The sequence below is a fragment of the Canis lupus genome, chromosome 16, assembly GCF_011100685.1.
Source record: "Canis lupus familiaris isolate Mischka breed German Shepherd chromosome 16, alternate assembly UU_Cfam_GSD_1.0, whole genome shotgun sequence".
Classification (NCBI taxonomy): Eukaryota; Metazoa; Chordata; class Mammalia; order Carnivora; family Canidae; genus Canis; species Canis lupus.
In genome coordinates, this window is record NC_049237.1 from 7,515,756 (window position 1) to 7,538,544 (window position 22,789).

The 22,789-nt window shown below is 49.5% G+C and overlaps 1 protein-coding gene and 1 long non-coding RNA gene across 2 annotated transcripts in view; one reads left to right on the forward strand and one right to left on the reverse strand.

The window, feature by feature from the left end:
* Window positions 1-22,789, reverse strand: part of TMEM178B (transmembrane protein 178B) — a 342,516-nt gene that overhangs the window by 33,087 nt on the left and 286,640 nt on the right. Inside the window, exon 3 of the mRNA XM_038559382.1 lies at window positions 8,804-8,941. Within this exon, the coding sequence (XP_038415310.1) occupies window positions 8,804-8,941 (138 nt within the window). The remainder of the gene's footprint in view (window positions 1-8,803; window positions 8,942-22,789) is intronic.
* LOC106559829 lies at window positions 124-11,814 on the forward strand. The gene is made up of 4 exons (XR_005371231.1): window positions 124-503; window positions 8,301-8,408; window positions 8,781-8,939; window positions 9,226-11,814. It is a non-coding gene; the product is annotated as an uncharacterized LOC106559829 (long non-coding RNA).

The window sequence follows — 22,789 nt, forward strand, 5'->3', positions numbered from 1 at the left end:
AACAAGGACTTCAACCTCCAGTTGGGTGGCAGGGAATGGAAGGCAGCTCACTGGGCATGTGTGGGCAGGGGCATCCAAGAGATGAGGGTTGCTCATCCCATGAGCTCTCTTGGATACCTTCACCACCCACCCTCCTTACCACCTCCTTCTAGAGTCTGCTTTCTGTCTTGGCATTTCCTTCTGGGGATTTAATGACAAAGCATTAAGAATATGTAGCACTGTGGTTTGTTGAGTGTTTGGTGGGCAGGTTATAGGCATTCTGACATGGCCTTCACTGATGCGATTTGGATTTACAGGACCAAGGCTGCTTACTATTGCCCTCTGAAGTACAAATCTTTTTTTTTTTTTTTTTTTTTAAGTACAAATCTATAATGGGGGCAGGTCCCAAAGTGTGGCAAGGGTGCAATTCTTTTCAATGTGGTCCAGCTCTTCAGGTGAAAATGAAGTCCTCCTGCTGCCTGGGTTGCTGGAAGGATTGATCCTGGCCCCTCATTCTACATTAGGTAAGGGTGCATGTTGTTTCTTAATTCTCCTGGCAATGTGTCTCCTCCCCTAAATGTCTTTGTTTTGAATGTAATTATCAAATGCTAATAAATATTCAAATATGCACCTTCCGAAAGGCAAGACATATATATTTCAGGACATGAAGTACTTTGTCAATCTCTGCTTAGGATTTTGCAAGAAAGGTTGTAAGACAAAAAGCCAAGAGGGGAGTTGTGATGTTCCAGTGAAATCCCACATGAACCTATAAAAGCAGTTTAGCAGGGTGAGTAAATGGGTTTTATGTCCTTGTTTGGTCATGGTAGATTATAGATACTTCTCTGCCTATCAGAATGGACTTTGGGCAGTCCAGGTGGCTCAGCAGTTTAGTGCCGCCTTCAGCCTAGGGCCTGATCCTGGAGACCCAGGATCGAGTCCCATGTCGGGTTCCCTGCATGGAGCCTGGTTCTCCCTCTGCCTGTGTCTCTGCCTCTCTCTCTCTGTCTCCCATGAATAAATAAATAAAATCTTAAAAAAAAAAAAAAAGAATGGACTTCACTTAGGGAATACATATAACAGTAATGGCTACCATTTATTGAGGGTTTTATAAGCTTTGCACCATGGAAAGTCATAGAGTTACTGGATTTATCCTTTCCTCCAATTCAGAATATCTAATTTCCATGGTCTTCCTCTTCTTTCCCATGAGTCTTGAAGTAATGACCCACAGTCATTAAGTTGGAGCACCGTGCCTCCAGGACTTAGAGAAATGCTGTTCTAGCCAGGTTTCTAAGTAGTGCTGGAGTTAGGAGTGACAGTGGGGAGAGGCTGATGGCAACCCTAGACCTTATTCTACTCTGTGGGCATCCCTAAAATCACTTCACTGCCTAACGGAAAGAGTCCTCCAGGTAAAACACCTATTGCCTCAGACTTTCATTTTAGGATTGTGTGTTCTCAGAATTGCTGGGCCTTTATCAAGGTCTCTATCTCTCAGAAGTGGGGTATCTGGGGGTTCACAGCACAGCTGAACTGCTCTCCGGTGAAGCCTGGTAGAAGGGGAGAACATCTGGCATCACTGCTCTGCAAATCACTGCCATCACTCAAACTTGATAGCCTAAGGTCCTTTAGGACATTCTCTTGGCTCCTCTTGACTGACTGGGAAGGTAGAAAAGGCCACACTGGTCACAGGTGGTTGGGGAAGGACCTCTAATGATTTCCTTTTCCCATTACCACCTGTGCCCTCAATTCTGGCCATGATCTCCTCCGTGTGTCCTTTTGTATTTTGAGAAGGGATAAACGGAAAGGGAATGGAGTGAGATTCTGGGACTGGCACCTGCTCAGAAGCAGACTGGAGGCATGAGAGTGTGGGAGGATGGGTGTGTGGCCTGGGGGTCATGGGGACCTTCAACATGGGGAGCTGAAAGCCCAGGCAGCAGGATGAGCTGCTGTCACAGGCCAGCTCTGGTTCCAGTGTTGCCACTCACCAGCTGGGGGGCCTGGGACAACTGACACAACTACTCTGATCTGGAGACACGGGGACATCACACTGGATGGCCTCCAAGGTTCCTGCCAGTTCTAATACTCTCAAGCCCCCATTTAAGATAGAGGTCCTTGTGAATTCATGTGTAATCTATACCCTACTTCCAAAGGAAACTTGGGACATCCTATGCCAGAAGTACACAGACCCTGGGACTGTTCAAATAAAGAGAGAAGGAGGATAAGGAATCCCACAGAAGGGGAGAGGATCAGGCCAGGTTATTTTCTTGAAGGATAGCTCTTCCATTGAGACAAAACAAAATACTTTCTCTTCATTACACGTAATTCACTTCTGCAACGCATGCATTCAACAGATATTTAGGGTGCAGACATTGTTCCCAACATGTGGGATGCTTTGGAAAACAAGAGAGACAAGGTTCTGGAGCTCATGGAGCTTCTATCTAAGGGGGGGTGGGTGTAAAGAGGCAATGAACAAATACGGACTGTTAACAACTCTGCAGACATCTAGTGCCCGGATCTTGGTGTCTAACACCCTTCTCCAATAAAAGGAACCGGCGCTCCTTGGAGAAATGGCTCATTCCAGGTCTGGGCAGGAAATATCAAAGAGAAGCCTGGAGCCCCTTGTGGTGCCAGAAAGTAGTAAGAGCTTAAATAAATAAATAAATAAATAAATAAATAAATAAATACCAACCACCAAAACCAAAACCCCACATTGATAAGAATATGTCAAAGCAGCACAGGGCCAGGAGCAGTAAAACAAATCTAGTATTGGATTATAACCCAGAGTAAAAAATAAATATCCGTGAGTCCGCGCTGATATAAATAAAAGATGGGGTAAGTTGATAAATGGAGGAGAGAGACAAATCGCCGTTGCAGAAGTATTCCAAATAACTTACATAGATACTCCACCCTAAAGGAGAGGGAGCCTATGTCCCCTGTCCCCAGGTGTGCACCGCGCCTGGTGACATCCTTCCAGAGAGAACAGGATGGAAACAGGGAAAACAGAGTAACTCTACAGTAGAGGATACCCCTCCCTCCACCCGCCACGACTTCAGCCAGGTGATCCCAGGCAACTTCACAAATCATGTGGACAGGATGTAGCCTTAAGATGATGTGACAAATGACACTTGACCCATGTGATTTTCCTCCCCAACCCTCTATCCAGCCTAATCATGAGAAAAAAAAAAAATCAGGCAAGTTCCAGCAGTATGGATGAGCAGTGCTCCTCAAAACCACTGAGGTCATGAAAAACAAGGACAGTCTGAGAAGTGGCCACAGCCGTGAGGAGCCTAAGGAGAAGTGACAACTAGTTGTACTGTGGGGTCCCAGATGGGAGCATGGAACAGAAAGATAATGGAGATCAGGTAAAAACTAAGAGAAACTGAATAAACAATGGACATTTGTCAATAATAATCTATCACCCAGGGATGCCTGGGTGGCTCAGTGGTTGAGTGTCTGCCTTGGGCTCAGGTCATGATCCCAGGGTCCCGGGATCGAGTCCCATGTTGGGCTCCCTGCATGGAGCCTGCTTCTCCTCTGCCTATGCCTCTGCCTCTCTCTCTGTGTCTCTCATGAATAAATAAACAAAATCTTAAAAAAAAAAATCTAACACTATTCATTAATAATTCATTAACAGATTCTGCTAATGGAGGATGTTGATAAGCGGGGAACCGATGTGCAGGGGCAGAGGGCAAGATGGGAACTCTGTGCTCCCTGCTCCATTTTTTTCTGTAAATCTAAAATTATAAATCTAACAAGTAGACCTATTAAAAAAAAAAAAAAAGGAGATCTGAAGGTGAGAGATGGAAGAAGTCAGAGACTCTCTCCTGCTGGCCCTGAATACATACACAAGCTTCCTGGAGTTTGGCAGCCACAGGGAACTGAATCCTACCAAAGAGGACCCCAGGCTCAGATGAGACCCCGGCCCCAGCAGACATTTCGACAGCAGTTTTGTTGCTTTAAGCTACTAAAAAAAAAAAATCAACCTAAACCAAAATACAACAAACATTTCAGAAAGTGGTGAGTGTGCCGTAGAAAGATGAATTAATTACAATATAGACAGTGACCGGGTGGGCTTCATGAATTTGGGTGGCCAGGGAAGCTCTCTCTCGGGGTGACTTCTATTTGGGGTCTGAGTCTGGGGAAGGAGCCAGCCAGGAGGCCCGGGGGAGTGGAGAGTACTACGATCAAAGGCACCAACCAGGTCCAGGGCCTGGGAGCGAAGCTTCGGGTGCTCCAGGACAGAAAGGCAGCTGGTGTGGTTGGAGTGACGTGAGAGTCGGGGAGAGGAGAGAGCAAGGGGGCTGCCCAGGGGGTACTATGAGCCAGACTACACTGAGCTTCCACTACGGACGGAGTGTGTGGGTATCCCCAGGATTCTTCTGTTGAGATTCTAACTCTCCAGGTGATGGTACTAGGAGGAGGGGCCTTTGGGAGGTGATGAGGTCCCGAGGATGGTGTCCTCAGCCTCAGAAGAGGCCCCGCAGGGCTCCCTGGCCCCTTCCACCACACGAGGACACAGCACGAGGGGGCCTGTCTGTGAACCAGAAAGTGGTTCCCACCAGTCGCAGAACATTCCAGTGTACTGCTCTTAGATGCGCCAGCCTCCAGGACCGGAAGACGCAAATTTCTGTTGTTTATCAGCCATCCCATCTCTGGCCTTTAGTCATAGGAGCCCAGGCTGGCGAGGACAGCTTCTAAAAAAGGCTGAAGAATTTGGATCTTATTTTCATTTTGACTAGAAGCCTCGGGAGTCCTGGTAGCAGGCGAGTGACATAGCTGACTTGCGGATTTCAAAAAAAACTGATGTAGACTCTGTGAAGGACTGACTGCTGGCGGGGTGCCGGGTGGAGTCGGGGCGTCCAGGAGCAGCCGAGACCAAGGCTTAGGCCGAGGCGGTGGCGGAGATGACGGGGGTCCTCCAGGAGGTGTGGCCGGGGGTGCAGCGGGGCTGGATGCTCCCACTCGCTTTGTGGATCTGCATCCGTGCGGGGGCTCCGAGGCTCCCCAGCAAGGGAATTATAAGTAACTGCAGCGGCCCCATGCTCCCCCACCGCACCGTCCGTCCCCCGTGTCATGCTGTTCCCGAGCTTCTGAATACCACGGGTGATTCATCAAGACTCTCGTCTCTGGCAGTTGCTTGCACCCAACTGGTGCTGTGCCAGTCTGGGCTAGCTTGTCTCCTGGAGGCATCACCAAAGGGGAAAGGGGCTCCCACCCACCGCCCCCCAGCCTCCTGGCCCCACAAAGCTACCCTGCTTCATTGATTGCCTCCTCGGGGTTGAGGGTTAATTAAACCGTTTGTTGCTGGTTACTTCACAAGGTACGGGGTACCCTCTATGTAACCCGGGAACTGGATAAATCTGGCACAGAGTAGTACACAGGGTCAGCAGCCTCCCTCACGCTGGGACAGAGAACAGGTTGGTAATAGCACTTGCTGCTTGGTTTTCATTTTGGGTTTTGTTTTTGTTTTGACTAAGGTCAAGTGCAATTCCAGCCTTGGACTCTTGACTCCAGGCTTACCTTTTCTTGTTCTTGCAGCTCCTCCTTCTTCCACCCGCTCCCCATACCCCTGCCGGGCCAGCTCCAGGCCCGTCCCCCCTGCTGCTGTTGGTTCCCACCCCCTGTGCCTGGAGCTTCACCTAATCCTCTGGGTGCCGCTCTGGGCTCAGTCACAGGTGCCTGGCACACCACTCTGGGTGAAAGCTAGGGCTCAGAGGCCTTTTCAGGTCCCACTTGGCCATAAAGACCTGTAGTCTGGGGGACCACCTTGTTCCTGAGGTGGCCGTCACTGGAGCAGACCCTCTAAGCACTTAACAGGCCAACCTGAGGAGGTTAACTTGTAGAGGACAAAGACCAGTCGGGTTCTGGGGGGATTCGGTGCTGACACAGGGCATTCTATAGGTCAAAGCATCCATTCAGGGTTGACACCTGGGCCTCTGAGTCACTCCCTCTGCTGGGAAGGGATGGGGGTTAGGACAGCTCCTGTTCCTGGGTGGGCTTCCTCTCCAGGCCTGAACTAAGCTAAATTCATGGGGTCAGCAGATGGCAGCTGCTCCAGGCATCTGGACTCCCATGGCTGTGTCTGGCCTCGTTGGAAAGGATACTAACTTGAGGAGGACGAGAGTGTTCTCACACCCTCTGGAGCTTCAGCTTCCCAAAACAGCCACTGTCCAAGAGATCAGCCCTTAGTGGCTTTGTCTTGTCTTTGTTCCTGTTAGAGCCTGGCCTGATGGTGACATGAGGTGTGTAGCCATCCTTTCTCTCCCTAGCCCCTTCTGGGAGGGTACAGCCCTACTTGTGGACACAAGTAACCAAGCTCCAGGGGAGATGGAATGGGTTAACCCCAACCAGGACAGTGCCCCAATCACCAAGAAACAGCTCTTAGAACAGCAACTTCTCCAAAGCTCTTCTTGATGCTAACATTTTATCAACTATGATTTTGTCGTTAAAAAAAAAAAAATACAGTACATGTCCTAGAAAGCAGGTTTTGCTGATCCCCTCAGTAACCAGGGCTTGGATAGGTCTGCACAGTAATAACTGAAGTCCTGTTGTGGTATTTGGCTTTCTCCTGCTGCACAAGGCTTTGAGAGTCATAAGAGGTGGGGGAGGGGAGGGAAGGAAGAAAGCCAATCACGAGAGGTCGTGGCCAACTGGCTCATTCCTAGAAGCATAACATTTTGCCACCAGAGACAACTTTAAAGTTCAGCTATCCCACAGGCTCTCACCCCTGCCTGCATGTGAGGATCACCCCCCAGAAGTTCTGCTGGGATTGTTCTGGGGAGAGCACACAGCATCAGTATTTTTAAGAGCTCTTCAGGTGATTAGAGCATGCAGTGACAGAAGCATGGACGAGGGAAAAGGTGAGCCATGCCCTCACTCAGGCACCCTGTCGGGCAGGGCCTCTGATCCCCAATCAATCAAAGCTTTCAGACTGTCAACCCCAAAGCCCCAGGCGTACTTGGCTGTACGCAGGGCCCCAGCCCCCCTCCAGGCACCCTCATCTCTTTCCCACAGAGCTTCCACCCATGGTCTCAGGTGAGCAGAAAGTGACCCTGTCCCTACCCTGGTCACAGCTGTTGGCCCAGCCATGATCACTCAGGTCTGCCTGACCAATGGTGTGTGATCTGCTGGAGAGGATAAATGGGCCAATCACATTCTTTCTCTATCTCTCGGGAATGTGGCATAAGCCACCCAGAAGGAAGCTGAAAGGTTCTGCAGACTTAGCACCTGGGCAGGCTGTGAGCCTTGCTGGGGGCCTGGAGAGAGGGGAGCGCCTGCAGGGAGCTGCAAACACCCTGAAAGGGCGGGAATGAAAGAGTGTCAGCTCCCAGAGCTCAAGGATTCCTACTCTGCCTGAGGCCTGTTTGCTCAGCTGCTCCCCCCCCACCCCCACCCCGATTCCTGGGAGACCTTTCCAGAGCCTTAGAAAAGCCCATTCACTGGAGCCTTTCTCTGTATCACCAAAAATGTCTTAGAATGCTCACTACAAACAGAGCCACTCTGCTTTTATCTCTTTACATTTCAGGGTCCAGGGGAGATCTTGACTGGAAGGTGGACACAAAAGGTCCCCACTGTTGGCTAAAACACAGTGTGGAGGTCAGGGGCCGAGGCTGAGCCTTGCTTCACTGAGGACATGGGGCACAGACCAAGGACAGGGCAGGTCTTGTGGGCCTGTCTCTGAGGAAGACCAGTAGGAGGGGTGTAGGGACCGTTAGAGAGCTCCCCTAGATACCCCATGACCACAGGTATGGGGATGGGGGCACAGGGTTGGGTAAGCTTGGGGTTCCCTGGGAACCTGGTTTTATCTCTGGCACAGAATGGCTATGCTTCAGGGGTATGACTGGGCCTTCTGTTGGGCCCCTGGAAGGATCCTACAATTCTCCCCCTCTCCTAACTGATAGCTCACTAGCCCCCAGACATCCCTTCCATGCACCCAGAGGGACAGCAGCCACCGTTCCCAAGGCTAGCCCACCCCTCCCATCTTAGGCACTTCCCAGAGGCGACCTGGCTGGCCAGAAGCATGCGACGCCTCAAGTCTAAGGGACATGGTTTCCCCGTAGAGGACTCGCTTTCCCTTCTTCCCATACATACATCTAATTCCTGCTGACTAAGCCCAGCTCCACCTCCACCGAGCTCCACACAGGGCACCAGTCTACTTCTTGCAGAGGAGACCGTGAGGGGCAGACCCGATGGTGAACTTCAGCTTTGGGCCGAGACGTCAGGGAAGGGAGGTGCATGCAGAGTGTGGATCGAATTGACTTTCCATGCACTGGAACCTATTCCTGCCTAGCCATACAATTCTCTGTATCTACAATCCCTTACAGGGACACTGGAGCAGTTCAGTCATGACACCAGCAGAGAGTTACAGGAGATGGATATGAGAGAAGGTCTAGCCCTGTCCTACCACCCTGGGAGTGCCTTATTTGGAAAAGGTAAGAGCATTTAGGATTCATAAATCAAGGGTAAGGATAGGCTTTTGAAAAGGAAACTGCCCAGGTAACACCTGCTTCCCACCCCAAAGTCCAATATGTACATAAAACGCCAGAGCATTTTCTGAGTTTGTGCTTTCTCGGAGTCTGATGCCTCTCTCCGTGTCACGGCCACACAATCTTTCCCATACCAGGCAATCAGACCCCCAAGAGTGAAGGGCCAGATCTTATTAGCCTTTGCAACCCCAGAAGCTGGCGCAGTGGCAGAGAGCTTTAGAGGAACTCAAAAAAATGTTTGATGAATGAATGAATGAATGAGCATTCCCTAGCCATTCTCCTGGAATCCCAGAAACCAGGACCTTTGCCCTCGAATAGGCCCCCCGAGCCCACAGCCTTACCTCCCATGAGGAAGAGAAGCCCTGCCACATACTGCATAAGGCCTCGGTCCCAGCAGCAGCCCAGCACGCCGATGATCCAGCCGAAGAGGATGATGGCCACCGCCATGCCCATGAAGCCGGCTGTCATCCTGCGCAGGTCTGTGGGGGAAGCATGGGGCGACAGTTAGCATCAGAACCTAGAACTCAGGGTCAAGGTACGTCCTGGCCCTGGGCAGAGGGGAGAGGATGGGACACCGCAGGAGCGGGAAGGCAACCTCCCCTTTCCAGACAGATTTGCACAACTGAGCTCCCTTTGTACAGGAGAGCCCCCGATGGTAGCTATCCTCAGGTGCAAAACGCAGCCAGCACGGCTTGGTTTGTGAGCATAAGGAGAGATCATCACCATAATTGGTGTCATTTCTTACGCACTTCCTTTGTGCCAGGTGCAGCCCTGTCCTTCCCAAGCATCTGGCTCAGCTGTCCGAGACGGGTCCCGTCTTTATCCCGATTTGAAAAATGGAGTGAACTGCTGAAAGCCGTACAGCGAACAAGCAGCAGAACAGGGCATCAAGCCCAGATCTGCACGGCTCCTGGGCGCCAACCACAGCATCGTTCGCCTCTCAGGGAGAAGTGGGCCTTTGGAGGAGGGCGGGCTCTTGGCCTCCTGGCTGCACCTGCCAAGAGCTCCCTCCCTCCCCTCCAGGGTTGACTGGGCTCCCCAGGAGGTCCAGTGTGAGGAGGAGGCTGCTGCGGTGTCTCCTTCCTCCCCCTCCAAGCCAGCTCCCAGGGGCTCAGCTTCCGCTGCATGTGGGGTTGCAGGGCGGGGAACCACACTTCCTGCCCTCACACTGCACCCCTGCGCAGGCCTCTTCAGCCCCTAAGACCCAAATCAGCCCAGCCTTCTGGGTCTGGCCTTTCTCCACTCCTGGGTTCGCTGACCCCGCCATACAAAGCTGATGTGGGTCCAGGCATGAGAAGGGCTGAAAAAGGCAGTATTTTTAGTGGAAGGGAGAGAGCAGAGCTGCTCTCACATCTCAGCCGCCCTCAAGCAACATCCTGCCCTAGGCTCTCTCCAGCGCCCTCTAGTGTGTGCCCCACCAACCTCATGCTCCCTCCCTGGGGTCCAGCCTTCTAACCTCCTGCTGGGCAACACCCTGGTCGCTTGCCCTTGATTCCCTCCACCCTGCCCCAGCACCCACCAGCCTGCAGTTCCCTGTCCACCTCCGTGGTCTGTGCGGAGCCCATCTGCCAGCTCCAGTCCCAGTCCCGCCAATGGGACTCCAAACAGGAGCAAGCCACCTGCCCAGCCTCTGCACCCAGGGGGTTGCCAGGGCAGCCTGGAGGACCCCATGGGCACTCCCTGCTCTCAAAGGGAGAGACAGACAGTGAGGATACCCGACAGCAAACTCTATCCACATTCCATGCAAGCAAGGGAGAAATCTCCGCTCATCCCCCACTAACATGCGGCAAGTTTCTGCCCACCACGAGGGTGTCCCATCCGCTCTGTTCCTCTCCCACCCCAGTCACCACCGTTGGGAGCGACGGCGGATCCTGGCACAGTTAGGCTAGAGAACTCTCAGCCCTCTCCCCTCGGAAGAGGGACTCGGTCCACCCTCCTTGGCCTGACACGGGGGATGAGATGCTGGCAGCCCTCCACCCAGGGGGAGCTGGCTGGGGTGTGGGGAGACAGAGGCAGAGGACAGCGGCCGGGACAGGAGGCAGGACAGGCCCCTGTGGTGGAGGCCGAAAGCCATCCAGAGAGAGGTTCCTGCTCGATCTGTTCTCCTCTGTCCTCCCCTACCCGATCTGGAAGGCCTGCCCCAGCCAGGTAGGAGTGATACCCATTAGAGTCACTTATGGGAGCTGCCAGGGAGCTAATTATCGCGCCACACTCCACAGATGGTGCCTATCACCAATGTGTCCCAGGAAGCTTCCCGGAGGGGCGCCGCTCGCTCCATCACAGCACAGTGCTCACATGTGCATGTGCGCCCCGAGCCGGCTCCCTGCGTCCGTGCTCGGGCACCCACAGCCAGCTTGAAACAAAGAGGCACAGCCTCGCCAGGTGCAGAGGCACTTCTCATCCCGGGATCTAACTGCCTGGTCGTCCTGGCCCTCATCTCCCCACACTGCTTTTTCTGCTGCCACCTGTCTTAGCCCTTCTTCCTTTGCCACCACCCACAGTCCTTGGAGTGAGCCAGGCCCCAGCCCCCCTGGTTGGTGAAGAGCCCGCTCTTTTGATGTGTGAGTCCATTTGACCCCTGGAAGTGTAGTCAAGGGCAAGGAGGCAGCGGGGAAGGAGAGGTCAGGGTATTTTTGGAGTAACGTAGGTTTATATCCCCTTAAACAGATCAGGAAATTTTGCTCTATGCCCCTGTGAGACCTCTGGCTCCCTTTACAGGGCAGGAGGGGCTTCTAAAATCTCGGCCTCTTTGGCAGCAGGAGAGAGGGACAATGTGGTTAAGGTCACAGAGCCCCTCCCCTGCACTTGGCCTTGCTCATGGGTGGGCCTTCCTGGTCCTCAGGCTCTGCAGATCCACGGGAGCAAAGGTACTGCCTGGGGGATTAAGTGGACCACGTGTCCTATAAGGTGTGTCCCCGTGGGCCAGGAATGGACAAATAGGAGAAGGAAATGCAATTGGAGGAAGCAGAGACACGAAGAAGATAACTTCTCTTGCAGAAGTTCTGAGACAGGGGACAGTCACCTGTGTCCCAGGTCCGAGAGGGGCTGTGGCCCTCGAGCACAGATTAGGGGCACTTTGTCAGCAAAAGCTGAGTTGTTGATCTGGAAAGCAGGATGAAGACCAGAGGTCAGGCCTGAGTATTTTCACTGACTGAGGGTATTTTTACCACCACCCCGTGAGTCCAATTTGCAAGATCCAGAGAAGTCAAATAATTTATTGACAAACCAGTGACATAAAAGAAGAGTGAGTTGGGTGGGAAAATAAAATTAATAATGCAGCTAAAGACCTACTGGGTTGTCATGGTGATTGAACAGATGTATTGGGCATTTCTTCCTTCCAAATAAACTGAGAACTATAGTTCCGTGATTTTTTTTTTTTTTTTCAAATATAGGCGTCCACGAGGATGGGCAAATAGGACAAGAGACAACCCAGGACTGGGAGCAGCAAAGCTGGTAGATGGTGCACTTGGCTAGAGCCAAACTAGAGGCAGCAGTGGCAAAGGTGCAAACCAACCCACCACATCCCCCAGAGGCTCATGAACAGGCACCCACAGGTTCCTCTGAATCAAGCAGTTGTTACCCAGAGGGCAGGAGCATAAATAACCAAGGTTTGGTAGAGTTGTCTGAGATGGAACTAGATCCCTAGATGCCTTCACCCAACTCCACAATGCTTGGGGACTCCCCTCCCTCGCCCTGGGGGGTACACTGGGGATATCTAGCACTGGCGGTTGACAAGCTAATTCCACAGAGACAATTAAGTGACCATTTACCTACAGAATGTTGGCTGCTTGCCCTTGGAACCCTAGCCTCCTTCTACTCGGCCCCCAGACACTATCTGGCCCCTGCCGTCCAGTCTGGGGACCAGGCAAGGCCTTTCCAGTGACGACCAGCACAAGAGGCAAGACCTAGACACCCAGCATTGGGGGAGTCCCACAAACAGCCCCTCTGACCGCTCTACAATGGACCTTCCCATTGACAAGCCCTCCACCCACTCAGTGCTTCCAGGCAGCGCTTTAGCACTGCCCCCTGACAACCCAGTACCAGCACGTATCTATAACCTGGGAGCAAAAGAACCTGAAGAAACAAGCCACGGAGAGAGGAGGCAATAATTCAAAATTATTATTAATATTCCCAGAGAGGGCACAAAACATATTTTGCCTCCGTGAAATAAGAACAGGAGTCTACTGAAAACATCTGGAGAATAAAACCAACTCCTTAAAATAGCAGAATCAAAGTCACTGAAATTTATAGCATCAAATCGATTCTAATTCATGTATTAACAGTGCTATCATGTTCCTGAAGAGAGATGTAAGGGAGCTTACAAATCACACATGGTGTAACAGGATAAAAATAATTAATGGGAAAGGAAGGGAACAGAAAATAAAGGGAAGAAGCAGCTGGATCTCACATGCAGGCAGGAGGTCCTTAGGTAGGAAATGACACTCTTGTACCTGAATTGAAAGGCAACACACATGATTTCCATTGTCATGGAATCTTTGTTTCCCGGTTGCACTTGAGTGAATCTGAAGGGCCACTCTGCCCGTAGAATGAGCCGTAGAATGAGCCGGGTGCACACAGCCCCATTTCCTGCCCATCTGCAGCGCCCTGTGTGCCTATTTTATCTCCTGAAGAGTAAGAGGGTTCCTGTTTCACTGTGACTGCTCACAATGCCCACACCAGTGCTCTGCACCCAGGAACTTACACAGCTTGTCTCTCATTCCCCATTTCTTCCTGCCTTTTTAGAAAAGAAAGAAAAGGGGACCAGCCTTACTCAAGTATTTGAAGCCCTGTTTGAATATTATGTAGGATTGGCCTATGAATAATCCCCTTAGAAAGAACCCGGGATGATGAGCTGAACTCTGCAGGCCAAAGCTGAGATAGAGAAAAATCTCATGAATCCTGTTGGGTGGGAGCCCATCGTCTGTATTCCATGACCCAGATGCTTAACATTCTAAGTTTTGAGACGAGAAAGGTGCATTCTCAACTTTTTAGAAAAAGAATGTAGTTCAGCACAGTGGAAAGGGTGTGCAAAAGGGGGTAATGAGGGAGGGTGCAGGAGGAAAGGCAAGGGGAACCATTGAATAGAACCAGAAAAGGCAGTTCTCCCTCACAGAAAACTTTTGATTTTGAAGTTTACACTCCTATTAACATTTAAATTGAAAGGTATTGCTTTGCAACTCTACACGGGAAACCAGGATATCTGCATTTAAATAAATACCACTTAGAGAAGGAAAATATATATGGGCTCTGAATATCTATCTATTTGCTCTTTAAAGACCTTGCACAGAAAAATGATGATTGTAATTTTTTTTTCTCATCCAAAAAAAAAAAAAAAATCCCCCAAATCACAAAAAATGGTGAGGGTAAGTATGTGTTAGACCCTTCTGGGATGATACCCAGTGGAGACGGGGAGAGGATACTTTATTAATGGCCCAAGGGCCAACGTGGGGAGTGACCAGCAAGGCCACATGGGGGCACGTCTGGGTTAGCCTCGTTTGCTGCAAGCTCTCCCTCTACATGAAATGAGCATATCACCCCTGCCACGACGGTGGAAGAGTGTAGGCTGCCCTTGGAGCTGGACATTCATTCATGGATTCATCAGTCCCTTGGGGTTCAAGGTCACAGGAACTGGAAGGTAGAACAAGATAGCAAGGCCAGAACTCCAGTACTTTCGCCCCAAAGGGTCAGTCTGCAATGAACATGCCAGCCGTGGGATATGGGATTAACTCAAGACAAATGGATTTAAATGAGAAGGAATATTCCAGGGCCCATTTATGGGCACACCAAGTGGGGGTCTGGTTCTGGGTAACCATACAGAGATTTGACAGTTGAGAATGGAAGCACGGATTATGGTCCTGCCCCATACTGGCCATGTGAACTTGAGCAAGTGAGTCCATCTCTCGGGATCTGGGGTCTCTGCCCTTGTGAGCGGAGGTTCTGACAATACTTGCTTCAAAGGGTTATTAAGAGGATTAAGTCAGTTAATAGGTGTAAACTTCTTACAACAGTCCCTGGCACAAAGCTGGAGCTACACACAGCATTATGGATAGAAATGGAAGTCACTTAGAGTCACTCTCTTTTTCATGCTCCCTGTCTTGTGCATTTGCTGTCTGTAAGCACAAAAGGGGCTGGGCAACAAGTCTGGGTTAGCCCCTAATTAAAGACTGGGTACCCAGAGGGAACAGCCTTCTGGAATCTGTTCTTATGCCTCTCAGGTACCTAGAGAAGCCAACATGAAGGCTTTATGTTCTCTTCATTAATACTGAGATGCATCCAGCCCGGAGTGTCGATGCTTCCTATCCTCCGTGGACCAACCAGCTGGAGGCTGCAGCAGCTCGCAGCAGAGGGGCTGGTGGCCACGGAGGCTATCAGAACCCGGGGCTCTTGCAGTGAGCACAGCATTGGCTGGAAGGGAGAAAGACACACAGGCAGGACCCCAACTCTGCTGTGAGGGCTCCCGTGACAGTTAATTAAAATTGAAACAGAGAAGTAGCTAATGGGAGACGTTGCCTACAGCTTTCTTATAGAGGGTAAGTTGGTTCAGCATAATGTAGTTATATTTAAAAAGTTATTTTTATGTGAAAACAAACAAAATAGCTCTTAGGTCTGCCTGATTTGGTTTGATTCCTGAAAGGTCCTTCAGACCGCCCATCTTTCTCTAAGCACCCCCCCAGGCTCCGGTCATAGCGGACTGAGACCCCCCTCTTTCCTGGTGGGCACTGTGCTCCCTGCTGACATGGCTGCCCACCTGCTCCACGGGGCAGGCTTCTCATCATCCTTCAAGGCCTCCCTGACAAGTCAATATCTGGGAGGCTTCCCAGGCATGTTACTAGACACTGGTGTCCGGTGCCCAGGCTCCTCCAGCACTTCTCACATATCTTAGGGTAATCACTTAGGTCTCCCTCCCTGCAGTAAATGCAAGCTTGTTCAGGGCTGTGGTCATGTCTGGGTTTTTCTTTTGTCCTTCCCATCTCCGGTGCATTGCCTGACATAAGCAGGTGCTCAATAAATGTTTGCTAAATGAGCTCCCCGTCCCATCCTGAAACAGTTACTAAAACTGTGTGCACCACGGAATAAGGCAGGGTGAGGGGGATGTCCCCGCCCCATTCAACACCCTGCAGTGACTCAGCTGTCCTGGTGACTTGTAGCCAATGTCTCTCTCCTCCGATCTGATTTTATTTTTGAAAGCCAATAGTAACTACCACTTAACAATCCAATATACTTGTTTATTGTGTACAAACAAAACATCTGCGTAGGTCCAGGTTCCAGATCACATAAAGCCATGCAGCCTGGGGGCTCCTTACCACAAAGTTTAATGTGATGATGCCCATCGGATCGTGAACATGATGTCCCACAGATTATAAACCCAACAGACCTTTCTGCACCGCCCTCCTAAGTCAGGAAGAGACCGTCGGGGGAAAGATAGATGTTGTAGAACCAAGAAGTGAAACGTTTCTGGGTCAGAAGACAGGCTTGCTTGAGCTTCTCTGTCCTCATCCCTACCTCCGGATTCGAGAGCTGCCATAAATAGGGATATTATGTGATGCCGCCGTGTACAAATCACATCCATTGTCAAAACAATGGAAGGCAAATTGCAGAATGTGTACTCGCCTGATGAGCTAGGTCAGCAGCTAAACCAAGTGCCTGGAAGGAAGGAAGAAGGAAAGAAAAGCCCAGAAGTAAGAAGCAGAGTTCCCAACCAAACAAATCACAAGACTCCCTTCTCCCTGTAGCCCCACTGCTATACCACCAGCAGAAACCATGAAGGGAATGACAAAAAGGAACCCCAACTTGGCCAACCAGACACACCTGGGGAGACCCTGTTCAGCACCTGGCCCTCTGTTCCTAGGGTCTTCCTACTGGGAGAGAGGAACGAAACCAGTACAATCCATCATTTCATCTTGAGACACTCCCACGTCTTCTCCTCTGTATCATGTGTCACTGATAGCTGCTCTGAGTGCACAGTACAGAAATCAGGGTGGCTTGGCAAGCATGTGTCCCCGGTGAGCCCCCCGCCCCCCCCCCCAAAAAAAATCAGAAGATGCAAGCTTTAAAGCACACAGGCACCTTGCAGGGTGCTCTCTTTCCAGAAAAATGCTGTGGGTGCCAGAGAATGGGCTGATGACAAAGAATCTGAAAAGCCTAGGGAAGGGGAAGATAAATAGGCTCCAACATTTATTGTGTATTTACTATGGGCTGTCATCGTGTTGGGTAATTTCCACAGATGTGTCCATAAGCCTCTGAATGGGTCTGTAACGTAGACATTATTTTTCTCCTTTTGTTGACTTAGACATTGAGACAAGGGAATTTCAGCCAGTGACCTAGGGACCAAGGTCACCAGATAGTAAGAGGCAGGTCTGGGAAAGGGCCTCTGCTCACCCGTGCCCTCTCCATTGCTCAGACCTTTCCAGACTTGGTGCCACTTCAGACCCCAGAAGAGAATTTAACATTCGGTAGAATGTAATGGAAGAACTAGATTTGGCTATTGCAGTAATTCTTTTGAGGAAGGTCAATGACAAGGGAAAGCTCATAATAGACTATTGTGATATAGATATAGATATGATACAGGCTATCACTACGGGCCCACTTACTCCAGATGACCCCTACAGTGCAGGTGTATATATGTGTGTCAAGCACCCGTGTGGGAAGAGCAAGGCAGAGGCACACCAGGTGTTAACAGGGAGCATTTTTGTAAGTCTGCAACCTCTTCGGGAGCTTCCTGGGAGAAATCTGAAACCGACCCCCAGGTATAGAGGGTGGAGAGAGACAGAGGAGAGGCAGGCCACTCCATGTTGGTAACTGGTGGGTTTAATAAGCAAAGGGAACCTACTTACAAGGCTTGTCTTGGGCACCACAGGATGAGCACACCTCCACACCTGCCCACCAAGTCTTAAAAGTTCACGTAGAGGCTTTAACTGGGTTCAGTCACACATACCGCCCAGAGGGTCTCCATACTATATCACTATCTCAAGGCTGTGCCCTTGGGGCAGCCTCTGGGAGCAGGAAAGGGGATCAGAATCCACATTCCAAGGACGGGGAATGGATCAGAAGCCTCTGAGGGCCACAGTCCAGCCTACTGGTCAACCAAGGGTTACGTCCTCTCAATGACCTCCCCAACACGTTCTGGGGTGTGATATTTTGGATTCTGTTTGTTCTTTTCTATAACAGGAAGGTGTCCTTTAACAATCAGATTTTGAATTCTTTAGAAGATTTGAGCTTTACTGTTTTTAAAGTTCTCTCTTTTTTTTTAAGATTTTATTTATTCATGAGAGACACAGAGACACACACAGAGAGAGAGGCAGAGACACACACAGGCAGAGGGAGAAGCAGGCTCCATGCAGGGAGCCCGACGTGGGATTCGATCCTGGGTCTCCAGGATCAGGCCCTGGGCTGAAGGTGGCGCTAAACCACTGAGCCACCCGGGAATCCCTGTTTTTAAAGTTCTAAGTCCAAATGATGTAGCAACCTAGTATCTGAACTGTGACAAAAGGTGGTGATACCCATCCAGCCTGGCCACAGATTCCTCCTGACGAGTACTGCCTTTTCAAAGACATACATACAAAATAGTTTCTTGTTTCTCTTTTAGCAGTGAAAGCCAAAGACCTGCCTAACAGTGCGCACCATGGAAACATTTGCCATTGGAGGACAGAGCCTCCTCTACCCAGCAGCTCCAGCGCAGACCAGACTGAGCTGATTGTCAGGAATGGGCTCTAAACAGTCATTGCCCCCAGTGGAGCTACCCCAGAACCTCCAATAACTCCCAGAGATGTCTGCAGCTATCTCCTTACCTTAAACTATCCCTTCAACCATTGAGATCTCCATTAACAAAGCGTAGCAGGATCTATTTGAACAGCATGATGGCATAAAAAACAAACACTGAATGTTATATTAGAAGACCTGCATTTGAGTCTTTGTTCTCTACGCTGGCTGTATGCATTGGATGAGTCCCAGATACACTCTTGCTTCCGAGGCCTCACAGCTGAGAACAACACGGGATGAGCTCCCTCTCTCCATCTTCCAAAGTATGGTAGCCACCAGCCACGTCGTGGGTACTTGAAATTGCTGCTGAGTCCTTGCACTGAGACATGTGTAAGTCGAAAGTACACACCAGCTGTCAAAGACTCAGTGTGAATTTTCACCAAATACTGCAGTAACAATTTTTTTTTTTTTTACTGATTACATGTTGATATATGGGCTAGATAAGATGTTATTAAGATTAATTTTATCTGTTTCTTATTAGGCATTGAATGTGGCTAAAAGAAGATTTAAAATTAGATGTGTGGTTTGCAGCCTATTTCTATGGGACAGCACTGTTCTAAGAAGAGGTGTTAAGACCTCATGCTAAATGTGATACAAGGGGCCCCGAGCTACTTCGGCAACCTGTAGTGCATTTGGCAACTATGGTTTACATATAGCAGGAGGTGTCTCCCTGCTTTCCCATTCCTCCACCAGCACCACTTTAAGCTGAGGAAAGGCCCCTTGGGAGTAATATTGGGAGAGCTGCACACGGATACCCTAGAGACTGGGTGATGGTAGCTACATGTGGCCTGAGAAAATGAGGCAAGAACCTGGTTAAGAGCTATCTTTGGCCACAGAGTGATGACAAAACCATGCACCAGAGTTTGGCTGGGGAAGGATCCTGTGCTTTCTTCATGGGCCACATGAATGTTGATGAAGAACGAAGGTGTCCTTGAAAAGACTCCATTTAAGAATTTTGCCTGTAGGGGCGTGATGACCACAACAGGAAGGGTCTCCATGGTGGGATGGCACCAAATATGGGGGCTGAGGATGGAGTGGGACCAGGTCAGCTGGAAGGCAGAGGCCTGCATTAGGAAGCAAAGGTGGGTGTCAACTCCACAAAACTCCTCCAAAGGAATCACCAAAGCACCTGACAGAAGATAGAGCCAGAGCCTGAGCCCTGCTGCGTGCAGGGACCCGACTCAGAGAGCAATCACACCAGGCGCCGGGCCCTGTGCATGGCCTCCCGGGCTCCCAACCCTACAGGAGGCAGAACTCGTAGGGCACGGGGACAGCAGGTGGGACAATGAGGATAAAAGACTGACAGATCTCTCCGCTCACTGCAGGTTTCCAAGAGCCAGGCAAACCCAAGCTAGGAAAGGGGGAAGATTTCAGTGAGACACAAGTCTCAAAGTCTGCTCTCAGCTCTGACTCGCAGTTGAACATTTGCAATGAAAGTTTACTAATACCTGAAAGCTAACCCCCAAATCTGCGCCGTCTCCCACAGACGTCATCTTGGAATGGGGATGAGAGATCAGATAGGAGGACCTTAGAAGGTTACAGTAAGGGCAGCCCGGGTGGCTCAGTGATTTAGCACCACCTTTGGCCCAGGGCATGATCCTGGGGTCCCGGGATGGAGTCCCACGTCAGCCTCCCTGCATGGAGCCTGCTTCTCCCTCTGCCTGTGTCTCTGCCTCTCTCTCTGTGTTTCTCAATAAATAAATAATAATAAAAGAAAAGAAGTTTACAGTAAGAAAAAGATCAACTTGTAGAGCTGCCTTTTCAGTAAAATGGTTAGAGATGGCTTTATACAAGTCGTATCTGCGTCATGCATGATAATAAAAGAAGCATTTTTTTTTATATGCCAAGCATGTCCTGAGCCCTTCCTATACATTACCACATTTAATCTTTCCAACAAGTTGATGAGTCTATCATTCTCCTTTCACTGATGAGATAATAAGTAACTTGCCCTAAGCCTGGCAGCTTAGAAGTAGGAGATTCCAAAACTCAGGCTCTAAATCACTGTGCCCTCCAGCCTCCCAGATTCGCTAATCAAATGAGATCCGTCATAGCCTTTTGTAAACCATAAAGTGCTACCACAAATACCAGTGATCATTTATGTTCATTGCCAGGCTATAAGGCAGACGAACAGATACAACAGACCCAGTGGACATGACTGGTGTTATCTACTCAGGGCATACCAGGTATGACAAATAACATGGGAAATATAAGATCAGCAACTTTTCCCACCCCCTGAAAAATCTTTTTTTTTTTTTTTTTTGAAAAATCTTTAAATTTGCAATGCTGGGCAAGTTTATTTTCTAATTTGTAAGTATGATAAAGGGGTCCAAGGAATGTGTGCTTGCCTCCGTCCACATACAAGCAAAGAGGTTTCCCAAAGCCCAGGGGCACAGGGGGGCAGGAGGCGGCAGTGGGGCAGAAAACAGGGTGGGAGTAGCAAGAACCGAGGAAGAGTGGTGAGCACTGCCCTGGGAGTGGGAGCTGGCCTTTGATCCTGTCCAGTAGTTCACTACTTCAGGTAAGTCACATTATTTCTGCATTCACCTGTCTGCTTTCTGAAATGGAGGTGGTAATACCTTTCCTGCCTGGGGCTCTGGGAGTAGGATGATTCCGCTGCTCCAGCAGGTGTGCTTCTCAGCCTCCTTTTTGCAATATATCAGCCTGCCCTTATCTCAAGAGATAGAGCACAACTCAAAAATAGTGTTATTAAAACAATAATAATAATACGCAAGTGATGAATTATTGAACACTGCATAGGAAACCAAGTATGTACTATACGTTGGCTAATTTAATTTAAATAAAAAACAACAGGGGCACCTGGGTAGCTCAGTGGTTGACTGTCTGCCTTGGGCTCAGGTCATAATCCTGGGGTCCTGGGATCAAGTCCCGCATTGGGCTCCATGCAGAGAGCCTGCTTCTCCCTCTGCCTGTGTCTCTGTCTCTGTCTCACTCTCTGTCTCTCATGAATAAATAAATATAATATTTAAAAAACACACAAAAACCCCAATAATAATATATAATACTACCTACACAACCATGAAATCATTTTTGAGGAGTGAATAATCTTAAATCAAATCAATGATATGGGTTGTGCACCTCCCACAGGCTGGAAGTCACTGTGCATAAGACAGCAGAGCCTCCTCCCCATACTGTTGTTCTCTTCCCTTAAGTGGATGCTTGATAGTGGCCAGGAACAAGTGAGTGGACTTGGTTGACCTCTCCTTTCCCCTCACGCCTTCCTCTGTGGTTCTCCTGACTTGTTTTTGGAGGCTGAGACCCAGGCTTCTTTGGCGGATGGTTAAAGCTCATTCAAATAAAGGCCTTGCCAAGAAAAATGTATTCTGGAGAATAAAAACTAAAGTTATATCCTACCTACCACTTGAAAACAATTCCATCAAAAGAAAGTCTCTCTTTGGGATCATCCCATATGCATTTATTTATTCATTCAATGTATTTTTTTAAAGATTTTATTTATTCATGAGAGACACAGAGAGAGACAGAGACACAGGCAGAGGGAGAAGCAGGCTCCTGGTGGGGAGCCTAAAGTGGGACTCAATCCCAGGACCCCAGGATCACAACCTGAGCCAAAGGCAAGATGTTCAGCCACTGAGTCACCCAGGCGCCCCTCATTCAATGCATTTTTACCAAGCAGCTGCTACAAGTGACAACAAAACTGATTTGAGTCACCAAAACCGAGTCCCTGGCTTCATGACATCTTCTTTCCAGGGAGAAAGACAAGCTTTATAACATAGACATGAACATATACATTCAGGTCACAAGACAAACTAGACACCTATACACAAACCCATGTGTCTACATGACAAAGATAAATGCTATGACAAAAAATAAAGCAGATAAAGGGGGACAAGATGCAGTGGGGTGCAGGTGGGGCTTGTTGTTTAACACATAGAGATGAGGAGAGCTCTCTTAAGAATGTGACATCTAGGGGCACCTGCCACCTGGGTGGCTCAGTGGTTGAGTATCTGTCTTTGGCTCAGGTCGTGATCTCGGGGTCCTGGGATTCAGTCCCACGTCGGGCTCCCTGTAGGGAGCCTGCTTCTCCCTCTGCCTGTGTCTCTGTCCCTCTCTCTGGGTCTTTCATGAATAAATAAATGAAATCTTAAAAAAAAAAAAAAAGAAGAATGTGACATTTAAGCAGACACTCGAGGAAGCGAAGCAATGGACAGGTGAGTAGCTGGAAGAAAGGCATTCCAGGAAGAGGGAACAGCTGGAGGAAAGCTGCTAAGGCAGGAATCTGTTTACCACATTTGAGGAAAAATAAGACCTCATCTTCCATACAGGGCCTATTTAATATTCTTCTATTCACAATTATAACAGCACACTGACTTAGAACCACCATGATAAATCTTGGTGACCACTTGAAAATAAAGAAGTACCCTCTATAACCAAGTTCTCTTAGAACTTAGAAAAAAAAGTGGCAGAGTTGGTTGATAGAAATTAGTGGTTGAGTGTGAGAGGCACAGAGAGGGGTGAGTTGCTGGCAACTTCCAGGCTCCTGACTTGGATGATAGGAAATGGTGATGCTATTGACCATGATACAGAATAAA